A 15,685-nucleotide genomic window follows, 5' to 3' on the forward strand; every position below is an offset into this window, starting at 1 on the left:
GCGACATTTCATTCATGCCCAGTATCACACAAATGACTAATGTGCATTGACTGCCAAACATTATGTAAAGCAATTTCTAACATTCAGGCCATGCAAAATACAATTGGTGCATCTAACCAAATAGTTTATATTTAAGCTATAATTGTTTGTTCGTGCAAGAAATGAGTTTATGATGCAAAATCCAACTGACAGGATTGTGGTTATCATACGAAACCAGGTAAATATGGCCTTCAGTGGAGACAAAAAAAAACTAAACTAAACCAGAAGTGGTCATGACAGCAGGAATAGCTTAGTGGAGTTACCACAGGACAGGACACATCAAATTGAAAATGTTTATTTTCATAAAAAATGAAAGTAAAGCAATAAATTGCAAAGCACAGGATTGCAAAAAATACCAAAGATATCCAATCCAAAGGAGACAGAACTTAAAAACAAAAGACTATACAATGGAACAATCTTAACACGGACGGAGCAGTTATCGCCTCTTCTGGAAGATGTTGCCTCGACCCATTCCACCACGGCCTCGACCCCTTGCAGCCACTGCAAATAAAAACGAGATCAAAGATAAATTATTAATTTGGTCACATGATCATCTACAAAGTAAACATAAATATGCCAGAATAGGAATCATGGAAAGCATTTCTCTCTCGATAAGGGAGATTTAGTGCACACAAAAAGTGATTATGTATAAACTGCATGAAATTACTATAAAAGATATCAGTACAATAATAAAAAGAACTCAGAATCCTTGAAAACAACCAGGAAGTCTTTCCACTCACCCTGTGCTTTGAGAATAGCGGCCTTGCCCCTTCCAGCACCAGATCCCTGGTTCTTGTTTTTCATACTCTTTAACATAGGAGCATTCTTTAACATGTCAGGTAAGATCAGGAAGCGGATCTTGCTGCCACGGATGTAGACCTGCTCCAACTGTGCCACCCGACCATCACGGTAAGTCACTGTTATATTGGACATCTGTGGGGACAGGAAAAAAGTTAAAATCGCATGGTTGAACGATAGTCTCTTACGGTTATATCAAATTTAACACAGGCTGGAAGCAGAAATAAACTAAAAATGAAAGTGATCTTACACACATCTAAAATTACAGCTAAATATATCAGTGCAGGCATACCCATTAAACACTGCAATAACAGCCATGTTCAATCAGTGGTATAAAATCCTTGTTTTTCAACACTGCAGCTCTGCTGATTATCTAATAAGGAAGAATCGATTACACCTTGGACTTCAGGTGTTTCAAGTAACTAGCTAGCCTGATGGGGAGACATGGCTCTTGTACTTGAGGGCCAGGTTTGACAAATAGTGTTAAATGAGATGAGCCCCCAGATGGGGAGCGTGAAATGCAAATGTGTTGTTGCTCCTCATCACATTGATGGGCATTCACTAGTGGTAGTCTGGTACTACTTGGCTCTCAAAAGGGACCAGTAGAAGAAGACACCACCATGTAGAAATTAGGGTGCAAGGAGGAGCTACATTTGTGTTTATTATCCAGGACCAACCTGGCAGTTCATGTTGTCCTCAGCCTCAATCAGCTTGCCCCTGTACACCTCTCCAGTGTTGGTCTCGCAGGTCACGATGTGGCCCTCTGCCTCGTGCAGGACTTTGATTGGTACGCCGATCGACATGTTTCAACCTTCCTGAAAAACAGAATACGTTACAGCGTTTATCGTTACAATGTCCTCCTGAGCAATACGCTATGGTCACCAACCCAATTTTCCAGAACCTACGTTATTCCCACATATTTGAAAATACCTCCTAGAAACCACACGTTGGTCAAAAAGTAAAAAAAGTAAAAAAAGAAACTGTTATGTGAAACCATTATTTTTGCATCAGTCTCTACGCTGCATTAGCTCTGGAAATGTATACGAGCTTACGAACCTACGACGACTAACATATTACAGGGAACTACTAAGTAGTAGAACTACTCGTAATGGGGCATTTAGTAGGACGCGTGGCGAGAATGCCCAAATTCAGGTCTCAAATATGACCCAACTGTGTAAAAGCACACACTTAGCCGCTAGCTAAATTAGCTACATTAGCTAACGCTAGTCCTCCGTGAGTTACAACAAAGCCATGCTAACGTTGTAGTTAAAAAGACTCAAGCCCACCATACATTACTGAAGTAACGTTAATTGCTACTTATAAAAGTCTGGTGCAAGTGCTTAATTTAACATTATCATGTGATTTACTACTGAAGAAAGTCTGACTTCGGCAAACAGGCGGAACCAGGTTAGCTAGCCGAATGAATGAGCGCTAGCGAAGCAGACAGACAATCACCACTGTGAAATAAAACAGGTGAGGACGCTTTTTTTGCGTTATCTCTTAAAATGATTACCTGGATTCTGCCTCGAAACGGATTTCTTTGTCGTTGTTGTTGTTTCTTCCTGAACGACTCAACAACGTGCGATGGTCGCTTTCCCGTAGCTTTTGGAGCCTTTTCCGCCTACCCACAATGCCACAGTGGCTCGTGAAGTGCTTCCTGTGTCATCTCGCGGTGCATTGTGGGATTTTTTTTTTTTTTTTTTTAAAGTAAGACGGCGATTTGTTATTGGAGTTTTTTCTAGCCTACATGTTTGTTTAATTTGTGTAAGGTGCTAATGGAAAGTCTGCAGTGTTTTGCCAGACGACTGTTCCTGATTCTATTGTCACACAGAAAAAGGGTAAAAAAAAAAAAAAAAAAGTTAAAATGCAGTGAGAAAATTAGTTTATGCAGTCAATCAATACAAATACAGGTACAAATTGGCATTCACTTTTATACTTTTTTCCAGTGTGGTCTTCTCTATATGTGAGTCCACTGCGTCAGAAAACACAGATAATTTATAAAAGAAGCATTGCTGTTGCCGAGATAACCAACTATTACTCTGCAAATTTGCCTGTACTTTTTTTTAAACAACACACAGACATTTTGCATGCCACTGTCTGTGCCAATGCTTCCTTTATATTAATTTATTGTTGAATGACATATTTTAAAGACACCCTCTCCGTTGTTTTCTGCCTAGACATCATGCCATCACAAGACCTGCTGGAGCCATATGTGTGATTACAAGACAGATGATGGCCATGAGATAGCTCTGGCGACCGCTAATTTGTTTATTTGGTTTTTTTTTTATTGCGTTTTTTTTATTCACCCATAACCACATAGGCCTACGTTTCACAATCCTTATCTCATGTTTATCAAAATAACACAAACAAACAAAGCATTAAAATGAAATGACCTCTATCGATTTGAATAACCCAAATACAATATACCACTAGTTTATGAATAAACAGTGCACAAGCTAATACATACCCATGTATGTTATTCCTGGAGTCATGTCTCTGGGATTGCTTCAAGGCACGTAAATGTTGCTTAATGCAGGCCTTTCCTGCAACGAAAGGGCTTTTTAATGAGGGACGAGAAAGCGTAATGGCATAATAAAAGACATCGTCAAATGAACCTTCATTTGATTTCCATTGCATTACGCTCATTGACTGGCGTCAGCAGCCAGGCTGCTCTGTAAACACCTCTTGCTGAGTAGTCTGTGATCATGTGTATGTACTTTACGTGTGCGTGTGTGTGTGTGTGTGTGTGTGTGTGTGTGTGTGTGTGTGTGTGTACTCACACTACAGGCCCAGGGAGTGATATTTGAAGAGATCATTCAAGCTCTTTGTTGTGGATGGTTGGTAACTGGCCTGTATGTATCGGGTGCCTTTGACGCATATGTAACATTGTTATTGAACCAGCAACGGACATGTGTTGCCTGGCAGTTATCAAACCACCGATCAAACTAGCGACTGTAGCTATCCAGCACTTTGATAAGTGGCATTTTGAAAGAGCTCTGCACACACAAGAGCTAGTGCACGGATAATGCTTGCCTTCAAACGATGATATCGTTTTCCTCGAGCTCTTAATAGGACATTGTTGGTGGGTGCTTCATCTATAACAACATGGATTCTGTGGTACATCTAGGTGGTACATACAGGTACATATATTATTAGTAGTTCTGTGATACAAAGTGACCTCAGCTGATGAAAAACAATGAACTCATATTTACTTAAGACTTTTAATTATCCAGTGAGTAAAAACAATACAGATGACCATTACAAAGGGTGACCTCATTATGCAACGTTATCAAAAAAGCAGTTCAAGAATGTAAATGTTTTGCAAGATACAGTACAGCTGATGAAGCATTGCTTTGTTAGACGCATGCTGTTTAAAAGACATGCAATGTAACATTTATGCTGGACAAATATATATATGTTATTGTACTCCATAGCAAGGGAATTGTTATTATGAGGCCGTTTTAAACATCCAACTGCTTTTTAAAAAATCTGCTGTGTGCTTGTTAATCTGATCCAACTCTGAGATGATATCATTAAAAAAAGTAATAAAGTGGGACTTCAGAAAGAAACAGTTTTGCTATTGATTGAATGAGGCTTCATTGATCATTCTTCATTGTCTCATGTTGGCACCCTGTTATATGTTTCATGGCAATAGAATATACGTTTTATATCATACCTAAATATCTTTGTCATGAGACTTCTGTAAGCTCTGTTGAGTGGACACAGTCTGTCTGTTTTAGGGCCTGAACATTCAAAAAAGCAATGCAACTTCCTTTGGCTTTCACCTCCAGGACATCCGTTGTTGCCCTCGGAGTTGTGACTGACTCGACTCCATCCTGAGCAGCAAAGGCCATGATGCACGGCTGCTGCTGCACTGCTGGAAGGGTGCCGCCCTTTGTCTGGTGTCCATTGGGCATGAAGCTGTTTGGTGCAACGTCTACCTTAGATGTCCAGTGGCAACAGTCTTCACGAGAAGCTTTTGGCGGAGTTCGATCAGGACTGGGGTCCAGGATGTAGCTATTCACTACCGTGCCACATGATGAACCCTCTTTAGCAGTACAGGAGGGAGTCCGCATGATGCTGCTAATTCCAACACCTCTGCCACCAACCTCAAACCCACGTCCATCCCTCTTCCCTAGGATGTGCTGGTATAGGATCCTCCGAAAGGTCTGTCTGAACTCCCGAATGCGATAAGCGTAGATGAAGGGATTCACAACAGAATTAGCATGGGAGAGGATGATGGCGATGTATATCCCCCAGATGTGTGCACGCCCACACTTTTGACACAGGTGGTTGAAGCAGTTGATGATGTGCAGTGGAAGCCAACACAGAGCAAACAAACCGACGATGATGGCCAGCGATTTGGCTGCATGCACTTCCTTCTGCAGGGTGGAACGAGTCGGGGTCATCACTCCCGGGGCGGGTGTGTGCGCCACTTTTAGCCCCATTAGTCGGAGCTGGCGCCGAGCTGCCATGAAGATGTGGGCGTAGATGACCAGCATGATCACCAGGGGCACCAGCACACAGCCGAAGAAGTTGAAATAGACCATGTAGTCCAGGGTGACCACGCCTTCAAACATGCACTCCGTCAAGCCTTCAGGGCAGACCTTGCTGCTGGCTGTGGTGGTGGTGTTCCAACCTGTATAACAGAGCCAGTGTTATCTTTGAATAAAATGCCACACACATTTCCTCTAACGGTCAATAATGTGAATCTGAGCACTTTTGTGCTGACAAATGAAACACATGTAAACCAAAACAAGGGTTTAAACCATCTCAGAAAGCTACAGAGTAAACGATGCAACAGGTTTCACATTAATGTTTTTGCTATTGAGTAAGTCGGGTTTACATTCACCACAATAAATTGCCCACCTCTGTTCCAGCCCAGCATCGGTGTCAGGCCAATGCCTATTGAGAAAACCCAGCACAATGCGATGATGCCCTTTGCCCTCCGCCCTGTCACCAGGCTGTTGTACCTGAAAGGTTAAGCAGAGCACACTAATGCATCAGGGGTCGTTTTATCTAAGCTCTTTCATCTAAGTAATGTGGTGTAATGTGTCATTGCATGGCTCTTTAATTATTAAAGGTATTTCCTTCCTAATTCACTGGCACACTTCTTTCTTATTTATGTTCGGACCATAAAGCTCTGAAGAATTGGTAATCAGTCAGGTCATATAAGAGCTTCTGGGCAATGCAGGAAAGTATAGAACATTAATATCACATGAGTTACATTTATTTTACAACGTTATCACTGGTAAGAATATGTTTATTATTATACAATATATTTGATTAGCTGATTCTTTGGTCTATTTCACTTACAGACACAGCCAAGGTGCCACCTGAGCTATTAATATTCAGACAACTGGACCTGCGTATTAAAAAAAATCCTTCTTTCTTTCATAATATTCGTTGCATCCTAAATTGGGTATTTTAGAAGACTGTTGGCAGCATCAATTTGCAGACAGGAACATTCGCCATGATAAAACTGAAGTTAAACGACAGTGTTCTTGGTCACATCCCCTCACCTACAGCCATTGTCCCATGTGACTGAGGTCTTTCATAGCCAGGCTGGCAGCCAGTGGGCTATATTAAGCCTGCTAAAACTCGGATGAATTATTAGCTCTCCGTTCTTTGGTGCCAGGGGTTGTGGCACCAGCGTGAGCACACAAACACACACACACAGACGCCGTTATGCAACCGCTTATGCAAATGCATCACCTGCTGTGGCTTACTCCATGAAATATCCTTTCATGGCAGGAGCAAAGAATGCAGCTGTGGTCTAAACAGTGGCTTTGATTACACACATAGGAAACGTGGATGTCAATGGTTTGTCGCAATGCCTGCTGCAGGAGGAATGAACAAGGCACTTAGTTGTAAAGTGCAACGTAAGTGAGAGGTTTTTTAAAGATGTAGAATTTGAAAAGGCGCTGATTTACATGGATGAAAATGATCAAAGCCTTCAAGTGATTTAATCCCTAACAGCACACACACACAGTAACCCAATAAAGCCTGTGGACATACATCTATGTCTGCCCACAGCTGGTCAGATTAGCTTTAATTGAATGAGCTCTCTCTATAATTCAATGTGTTTTGTTACACTGCATATGTGCCTCACTCACACTCTGACTCGTGTGTAAGTAAAGTAAGTTTCCTCTCACCTGAGTGGGTTTTTGATAGCGACGTAGCGGTCCACGGCGATGGCCAGCAGGCTGAAGATGGAGCTCTGGGTGAGTATGAGGACGAAGCAAGCGATGAACAAGCATCCGAAGAAGTTGGCACAGAAGCCAGTACTGATGTTGGATTGCACGAAAACATCACAGGTGAAAAAAAAACTCCTCCCAACTCAATATCACATTCTCACAAATCTAAAATATGTATCCTTAACTTATTATTCAAAAGTAGTGGCAGTTTTATTTTGATTTATTACTCAAAATTACAGCACTATGAAAAAGACAATTAACAAAAATGATAAATACATAAAAAGTGTTTTTATTTAATGATACCTTATAGTGATAGCGAAGGGGATTGCCAGCAGCCCAACAGCAATATCAGCCACAGCCAGCGACACCACGAAGAAGTTGGTGATGCTCTGCAGGTTGGAGTTGAGGCAGACGGCCCAGCAGACCAGGACGTTCCCAGCCACAGACAGGCAAGCGATCACCACCTCCAGGCCAATATAGACCAGCTGGTCATTCGTCAGCATGGTCATTCTTTCCTCTTTTTTTGCTTTCTTTGCGCTTTCATCCCACAGGCTCAGCTGCTCGACTTGTTTTTAGAGAAGATACCTTCTTGCCAAACCGCATCGTACAACTTGAAGGAAGGGCGATTGAGTCATGGGAGGACGGCCAAGGCAGGAAGTTCTCACCGCAGAAACATGACTGGCTCAATGTCTTACTGTCAATCTCGCTGTACCAGTCCGTCAGTCTTCCTCTTTGTCTCTGCAAAATAGATGTCTTTGCCTCTTTTTTTTTGTTGCTTTCAGCTCGGGGAAACTTTGCCACAGACGGCAGCAGAATATTGAGGAGGAAGGCTCTTGGAGTCGTGCCGGATGGCTGCCAAATTAAGAGCAGTGGTCTGTGGAGTGAAAGAGAGAACACAATCTCAGTACTCTAGCCTGTACAAACATATTGCAGGCTACCACGCAGGTCAGAAAAGCCATCTATCTCTGGACGACAGGCAGACAGTTTGTTTTCCACACAGGGCCAAATCAGACAAGCCAACAATGCACCTTTTATTTCGGGAGAAAGTTTCCCGAAAACCTTCCACACACTAACCATTGACCACTGACACGCATCCCTCCAAAAGCACTGATAATCATGCAAAGCATCATACCAACACTGGAACATTTTAAACTGACTGTGCTGTGTTTTTTTTCAGGCTACTTAACTGAATCACTATACTGTGAGCAGATTAAGGGATATTATTACAACCTCAGGGGAGGGAAATGTATAGGCCACGTTATTCAGCAGGAGGACAACAGCTTAGGGGCGGGAGAAAGAAAGACAGACAGTTTTCTAGAAAATTATAACCAAGGCTGGATTGATAATGGCGATAATGTAATGCTTACTTATTGTTTATTTTTCTGTCTTCTCCAGCAGTTAGAAATATTTAAATTACCTTTAAACTTCAGCTAGAAAGTTAAGTTGTAAAGTTTGAATGTATTCTAATTTTTATAATCTCAATATTTACAGTATGGGCCAGTCTAATGTTAAATAAGCTGCTGTATGTCAGTTCACTCAGACCATATATAACCTGCTTTAAGGGTCCTCCTCTCCTGTCGATATATGCTGCAACTGAAAGGTATTGACGACCGTGAAAAGAACAATTTACAAGTGTGACCTAGTTCCTGCCAAGGTCCATACAGCCAGTAACATTTGACCAGATAAGATTCATCAAGATTGAATGTACAGCAAACAAACGATTCTGTGAAAAAACGGAGGGGAAACTGGGTCACTATGAGCCGGGAAACCATTCTGATGAGCATTTACAGGAATCTCCAATCCGATTGTTCATTTAAACACAGTTTCTCGCCCCAGTTTGTATTCCCCGCTGTGTCAGAAATGTATCCGTCGAAGATGTTTATGTGTTTGTACACTCTAGTTATACTTGGATGCTCACTGACCTTCTCCCTTTGACTCAAGCTGATGCCCACGCACGAACATCTAGTCAAATCATTTCAGCTTCTTGAAAAGCACCTTACTGTCGGTGGAGGTTTAGGCTAGCAAATGACTGGAATTAGATATTTTACTGCTATAAACCTGACATTAATTGTATATTATAAGAAGAAAGCTGGAACTACAAAGGGAAGAGAGAAAACAATAATTTGCTTCCCTTCCACACATTGTTCTCTCATTAATCTCCCTGTGTTGACCAACACACAGGCCTATAGCTCTACCAGCAGTGATCCTGATTGGCAGAACATCGGACCAAAGTTCTAGTTTTCTTCTATTGTTTTTGGCCGCTGAACCCTTCTCACGGACCAAAGGAATTTGAAAAGCAGGCTTTATCCAGTGTGTTTGGAGAGCCTCCAGCCATTTGGGTGTTTAAAGACCTCAAACAATTCTGAACCTTTACAAAAAAACATGTATATTTCAAATTTAAAGTTAAAATATTGCACTCACACAGCTTTTCACCAACGCTGAAGATTATTGGCATCAACATGAGCTATCACGAGCCTTGTTTAACCTCCTTCCAGTTGGCTGCTTTGGCCAAAGCTACTCCTCTTTATTATGATAGTGACTATATGTCCACAGAGGCCCTGGAGGAAGTGATAAGGAAATGCACATCCTGCTGGAGGGGGATCTGTCAATCAATGTGCCAGCTCAGCTGCACCAATGTCAAAAACACAACAAAGAAACGCTGCTGGGAGACTGTTGGCAGAAAGCACTATAACGAGGGATATAACTGACATGATGGACTCCTGATATATCGCGGGAACAGATATACCGGTATATATATATATATATATATATATATATATATATATATATATAATACACATGAACATCAGCTGAGTCAATAATGAACACTCACTGCAGGGGAGTCATGCGTTTGGATGCTATGGATGTCAAGTGATGGTGAAAAAGCTTCACCAATCAGTGTTGACTTGCTTCATTGATCAGCCTTAGAGATCAATACACACACTTTCATGATTGGAGTTTCTTATGTGTTTATGTATTGCCTTAAAAAACGTAACAATCCTGAGAGTTTTCCTGGCTAATATATAACTAATAATACAAGATATATTTTATTTTGTTCCATTTGGAAAACAGTCGTTATGCCATATAAATAACCTTTTAAACGGATACTTCTCGTGTTAGAAGACGGTCCAAACATCAACTGACAAACATGTAAAGGTGAACAAGTAGAAAAAACATTTCTTACCTCACTGTGAGGCTTCAACTTGGTGAAACATCATGACGTCGTTAATCCTCTGCTCGTGTTGCTGGAAGTTTGAAGGTGAGCAATGTCACGGTGCAACCGGAAAAAAGCGCAGCCTCTCTCTCTCTCTCTCTCTCTCTCTCTCTGAGTGTGTGTGTGTGTGTGAGTGTGTGTGAAACTGTGTTGAGGGGGTTTCTGTCGCGTCTGAGCGAATGGAAACAACCCATGTCAGTTGGGTGGGCGGTAAAAGGTGTAAACGGGGGCTGATATACTCGCAAACGTGTGTGTTGGATTTGAGGTTGGGCGTAAAAAGCGCGCACTCACGTAGGAGGTTTAACTGTATTTTAAAGGTCAAGTGCTTAAATGCACTCTGCACCATAGGCTGTCGGTTGTATGAGGTTGTCGTGGTTGACACATGTAATCCTATTGCACTATTAAAAGGAATATTTAACATTCGGTTTCTTTTTTATTCCTATTTTTGTCTCTGTGTTTCTCTCAGTAACAGAAAAAGAGGCTAACACAATATCACCATTAAAACTATGAGGCTAATTCCACTCACATGTCACATGACCGAAGACCACTGAGGATTCAGATTTTTTTCAGATTCTAATTTGTGAAGACCCATTTACAGAAGTTTGAGCAGTGGATTGCTGATAAATGAGGAACAAACCAGGGAAGTTTAATATTAGTCCAATAACCGTAATCATTATGAGGAACTATGAGGTTCACAGTGACCACCAAGCGTGAAGCTGCATTGCATGTAAGAGTCTTATTTCATATCAGTCAGATCTACAATTCATCACTTCTAAAAAAAAAAAAAAGATCCTTACACTATTTATACAAAGGAAATAAGATCTTTACTATATCCTGTTCTTTGCTTATTGCTCTTAATGAATGTTGTGTCTTCTCACATACATTGATCATGATGTCATTGATCACAGCACTGCAGAATTTCATCACCGACGGGGCCAGACATTGTTTGCTGTCTGGATAACAATCTTATTCCCGATGAAGATTTCCTGTTCATAAACACAGCCTGTCAATTACAAACTCATTGTCCAGGATATTTGCCGAGGGTGACCACGGATCTGTGTACAGATGGCCTCCATGATTAAAGCTGCGAGTCTGTAGAGATGCCATCAACTGTCCGACTGCTAGTGCTTCTTGTGGAGAAGCTACATCACCTGATTTGCAGGGAAAAACCCAGCAAAATGTCTTTGAAATATCAGTTACACAGCAACTAGTAGGCCTACATTTGCTGACCTTTTTAGCAACCATAAGCTATTGGTCATACCAGACCAAGGAAGGCTGTAAATCACAACCGAGTGCATTAAATGGAGCAACAGACAGTTTTACTGCTAGTGAGTTCACTTTTTTTTAAATTTATGACTCAAGACGAGATGTGGTTAATGTGAACATCAGGGCTAATTATACTCATATGTAAATATTTAAATGTATTCATGCTGAGATGCTTCCTCTAAAAAAAAAAAAAAGAGATGTAGATGTAGATACAAGGAGATTTTATTTAACATTTTTGTGTACAAACATATGGCTGCAAATGCCTTCCAAACATGTTTGCCCTCAGAATACAGTATTCCTTTTTACAGTTCTACAAGCAGAACATTGAATATTGAACAGGAACGAGAGTTCAAAAACTGGAGCAAGGTAAAAAGAGAAAGTGTTTGTGGTTTGGTCAGCAAGTCTCATCCTCAGCTTTTATACGTCGTGGATTAAAACAAAACCATCCTGTTTCCAAAGGCTGAAGTAGTCTAATTTAACATCAGCTTGATGTTGTAGAAGTGGCAGTAAAGGGTCATTTCAAAGTATTACCTATATGGAAATGTGATCATTACCAGAGTCGTGTACATTTGTAACTTTCATATAAAGCAATATCTTCCATATCTTCAACAGAAAAAAAAACTTTTTTGGTGTATTTACTTTTTCATGTACAGAGGGATCGAGGTTATGGAGGGTACATGCAGTTACACTGACAATCAACAGACCAAAAACAAAGCAGATTTTAGAGCAATATAAGACTCTTTTCTCCTCTACCACATACCGACAGATTGGCTTTTCAAAGAGGCTAGAGGCGTACCGGCTCAACCTTTAACGATCATACGTCAGTGGAAGCCACAATAAATAAAAATAAAAAAAACGGAAACCAAATAATGTACTCTCTAGTATAATACATATTATACAACTCCATGGAAAATGAGAGAAGTTTGTGTTGCGTGAAGTCACAGAATCTACCTTTTTACACGGACAAGGACCTGCATCTGCTGTCGAGTTATCTAAATCCCATAGCTGAACAATCACAGTGGCCAGTCTGCTGTACAACACGTCGGACCACAGAGAGGAGTAGCGGGGCTCAAAAGGTGATTCGTGGACGAAATAGTGACAAACGGTTGTAACTTTGACAGGATGTCCAATCAACAGATTGTAATGTAAGACTTTCGTTTTCTCCAAAGAAAGCACACCACATAAAGACCACTTCCTAACATTAATTTAGCTTCGGATGATATTATATCATAAATAAATAGATCCAGAAGACCCTTTTTATACCAAACAGGGACAAAGCATAAATAAATAAGAATAAAAGGCATTAAAGGAGCTGAAACTTTAAGAGCCAGAACAAGGAGATGGGCAAAAAAAAGAGGTCTGTCCTTTGCCCCATTAAGACTGACTTTAACACAGTTTGAATTACAGCATCACAGTCAGATGTAGGTGGCAAGGGCACGTACAGTACAGGCTAAGACCATGCTTAAGGTTAAGGTCCTGTCTTAGTCTTAAGAGATGGAAGGTGTGTGGCTGTCCTCAGCAAAGGCAACAGGAGACTGAACGACGTTTCAAAATACAACAGGCGCTAATCGAAAAAAAAGAAAAGTGTCGAGGCACGATAGGGTAGAATAGTGTAGGCAATCAGGACTTATTATAAAGGTGATGAATGAATGACTTCATGAGTGAACGGCGGATTCATTCTCTCTCTCGCATCTTGACGTACAGATGATTAACCGATGTGTGCATGCTATGTAGGCCAAAATGAGTGAAAGCACATGGAAAAAACTTGATATCGATCTTCTGGGGTGGATATATTCACGGTGTTTCAGTCTGTAGTATCATGTGCAGATGAGTGTAAATGACGTAACATTTAGAGAGTTGATATGTATCCGAAAGGAAAGACTCCATAAGACATTTCTGTTAAAAACTTAAAGGGTATTATTAAGAACATTTACTCATAAAGACCCCCCTCCCATGGACGCAACCACACACAAGCCCTTATCAGATCCACTAAACTGGTCAGCTAGCTTTATACCTAAGATATACATATGAGACCAGATATATGACCTGCAGGTTCACACATTTTGTGTACCTGCCCTTTAAATTGGCTGGAAAATGACAAGCTGTAATGATGTAACCCAGATACTATCTCCCAGTCTATGATGACGCATATGTGACCAAGACAGCAATACCAAAAGGAACAGAAAGAAAAAAAGAAATCAATAAAACATGCCTGCATGTTAAATCAAAGAGACGGAAATATCTTAAGAGCTTTCCTTTAAATTGGCCATCAAGCTGGACACTTAATGGAATGAAGAAGTGAGAGGGACGAAGAATTAGTAGGACATTTCACCATATGCATGAGATAAATAAAAAAAGAAAATGTCAGGAGAAGATGAAACAAAATAATATTCCTTCATTAAAACAAACAGATATGCTCTTCAATGGACATAAATGCCGAGTGCTCAGGTCACTTGAATTGTAATACAGTAGTTCGAACATTGCATGAGTGCACTTCTGCAGCCACGGATTAAATGGTACAAAAAGAGACAATGTCATGTGTGTGTGTGTGTGTGTGTGTGTGTGTGTGTGTGTGTGCTCTATCATGACATTGCATAATGTCTACGCTAGACAGGCGGCTGTCTCTAGATGTGAGACGTTCTGCTGAGGGACACCCAGCAGTTAAAGAGCTTGTGCCTTTTCCACAGCAGCATACAGTATGTAACTACAATGTGTGTGTTACCTTCGTTAAAAAAAAATGACTTAATGATTGGTCAATAGGCCGGGCGGAACAGCTGAGTAGTTTCTATATGACAAAGCTAAATCCTGCGTAAGTACTGCAAGACTGGAACTCAAGGCTAAGACCTACCACTTCCTTAATCGAACAGAAAACAAAGTTCACGTAGTAAAAACCAGCCGATTTCAACCCCCCCAAAATAAATTACAATAGCATCCATGATTATACCGTTAAACGAAAGAAAGAAAACTTTAAGATTATACACATACTGTATCTGTAAAATACAACGGCTTCCTTTTTTCCTAGAATAAACAGACGACATATTAATTTGGCAAAATGTTCTATGTTACAACAGGAAGGACGTTTCGACCCGAGGGTATGAACACAGACGATTCCTATGTTAGAAAATATATTGCTTCCTCAATATTCAAGCTGAGGACTACCTTGAGACACAAACAAAACAAAAAACAACAGAACAGGAAATTTGCTTTTTATGGCTGTGAAAAAAAAAAAAACGCAGGCAGTCAGAATGCAGTGTATTACTAATCATCGGGTTCTTTTTTTTTTTCCTTTCTTACAGTCCGACTTCATGCTGTAGCATTCGGCTCTAACTCCAACGCTGTTTACGCTGTAAAACGTTCAGGTTTCCTGACACAAAGAAGAACAGCCAGCACCGTGGCCCCACACACAGCACGAACGGCTCCTATGGACGACAAGCTGCTGAGGTTGTGTAAGACACGGTTAGAATGTTCCTCAGCGCGACATGAAGCAATGTTTGAGATGGATAAATATATTTTGCAGGAGGTCTTGAGCTGATGATTGTCCAAAATAAACACAGATGGAGGACGATGCCCAAACACAAAAGGTACATGGATATTCAGATTTTTTTTTTTGGCAAACTAATTCATTTATTTTCTCCTATGGACTGATTTGGACAACTTTATGATGCATGAAGCGCAACTGTCTACACGCTGTAAAGGTTCAAAGACCAACAAAGAGCATGGTGGGTAAATGTAGATGGCTGATGTACCACATCATCACTGAAGGTAGAAAGACTCACTTAATATCAGGTAATGAGAGATATGATGGGCAAGGACCTCGCATCCTATAACCATCAGAGGTCCAATGGCGCCCTCTTGTGTTCAAGGGGGGGGCAGGCAACGCCAGAGACAATCCTTTCCGGCTGCAAGAGCCCAACGCTTGATCAGTTAATTCAAAAACATACTACTATAAGCTCACTTTGAGCCACGGCCCCGTCTCTTTTCCACCCCTTCATGGTCAAAGTCTCACGTCAGCAGAGTCAATGTCAGCTCTATACTTCAGTGGAGAAGAGGATGCTCTGTCTTTTACTGTCGGGGGTGGGGATCGTCTCAAGCTGGAGGAAATACAGCAACACTTGGACCTGCAAGGAAGTAAAACCGAAGAACGACAAATTATGTTTTATTTTTTAATGTT

The 15,685-nt window shown here is 40.9% G+C and overlaps 3 protein-coding genes across 5 annotated transcripts in view; all 3 read right to left on the reverse strand.

The window, feature by feature from the left end:
• Positions 1-318: 318 nt before the first annotated feature.
• Positions 319-2,493, reverse strand: snrpd3l (small nuclear ribonucleoprotein D3 polypeptide, like). Of its 2 annotated transcripts, none has more exons than XM_084034683.1 (4): positions 2,351-2,493; positions 1,515-1,652; positions 780-972; positions 319-540 (listed from the first exon to the last, which is right to left on the reverse strand). In XM_084034683.1, exons 2-4 carry the CDS (start codon positions 1,638-1,640, stop codon positions 476-478), a joined length of 384 nt encoding a protein of 127 aa, XP_083890809.1. In that variant the 5' UTR covers positions 1,641-1,652; positions 2,351-2,493; the 3' UTR covers positions 319-475. The 2 variants fall into 2 exon arrangements, with proteins under 2 accessions (XP_083890809.1, XP_083890810.1); XM_084034684.1 differs by having other exon boundaries at positions 1,515-1,648; positions 2,351-2,435.
• A 1,568-nt stretch (positions 2,494-4,061) lies between these two features.
• adora2ab (adenosine A2a receptor b) lies at positions 4,062-10,343 on the reverse strand. Of its 2 annotated transcripts, none has more exons than XM_084034414.1 (5): positions 10,219-10,343; positions 7,338-7,908; positions 6,993-7,124; positions 5,707-5,810; positions 4,062-5,476 (listed from the first exon to the last, which is right to left on the reverse strand). In XM_084034414.1, exons 2-5 carry the CDS (start codon positions 7,541-7,543, stop codon positions 4,527-4,529), a joined length of 1,392 nt encoding a protein of 463 aa, XP_083890540.1. In that variant the 5' UTR covers positions 7,544-7,908; positions 10,219-10,343; the 3' UTR covers positions 4,062-4,526. The 2 variants fall into 2 exon arrangements, with proteins under 2 accessions (XP_083890540.1, XP_083890541.1); XM_084034415.1 differs by lacking the exon at positions 10,219-10,343 and adding an exon at positions 9,456-9,543.
• Positions 10,344-11,717: 1,374 nt separating this feature from the next.
• The window catches only part of bcr (BCR activator of RhoGEF and GTPase), a 62,906-nt gene continuing 58,938 nt past the window's right edge, over positions 11,718-15,685 (reverse strand). Inside the window, exon 23 of the mRNA XM_084034491.1 lies at positions 11,718-15,632. Coding sequence (XP_083890617.1) covers positions 15,543-15,632 — 90 coding nt within the window. The 3' untranslated portion in view covers positions 11,718-15,542. The remainder of the gene's footprint in view (positions 15,633-15,685) is intronic.

This window comes from Eutrigla gurnardus, assembly GCF_963514095.1.
Source record: "Eutrigla gurnardus genome assembly, chromosome: 19".
In the NCBI taxonomy this organism is placed as follows: domain Eukaryota; kingdom Metazoa; phylum Chordata; class Actinopteri; order Perciformes; family Triglidae; genus Eutrigla; species Eutrigla gurnardus.

Bases quoted from the DNA above. Each gene is read 5' to 3' on its own strand.
- snrpd3l (XM_084034683.1), bottom strand. From the start codon at position 1,640: ATGTCGATCGGCGTACCAATCAAAGTCCTGCACGAGGCAGAGGGCCAC. The intron at 973-1,514 runs GTTGGTCCTGGA...CTGTCCCCACAG, and splicing joins AGGACAACATGAACTGCCAG to ATGTCCAATATAACAGTGAC. The intron at 541-779 runs GTGAGTGGAAAG...TTTTATTTGCAG, and splicing joins CGCTATTCTCAAAGCACAGG to TGGCTGCAAGGGGTCGAGGC.
- adora2ab (XM_084034414.1), bottom strand. From the start codon at position 7,543: ATGACCATGCTGACGAATGACCAGCTGGTCTATATTGGCCTGGAGGTG. The intron at 7,125-7,337 runs GTATCATTAAAT...ATCCAACATCAG, and splicing joins CCCTTCGCTATCACTATAAG to TACTGGCTTCTGTGCCAACT. The intron at 5,477-5,706 runs GTGGGCAATTTA...TCTGTTATACAG, and splicing joins GATGCTGGGCTGGAACAGAG to GTTGGAACACCACCACCACA.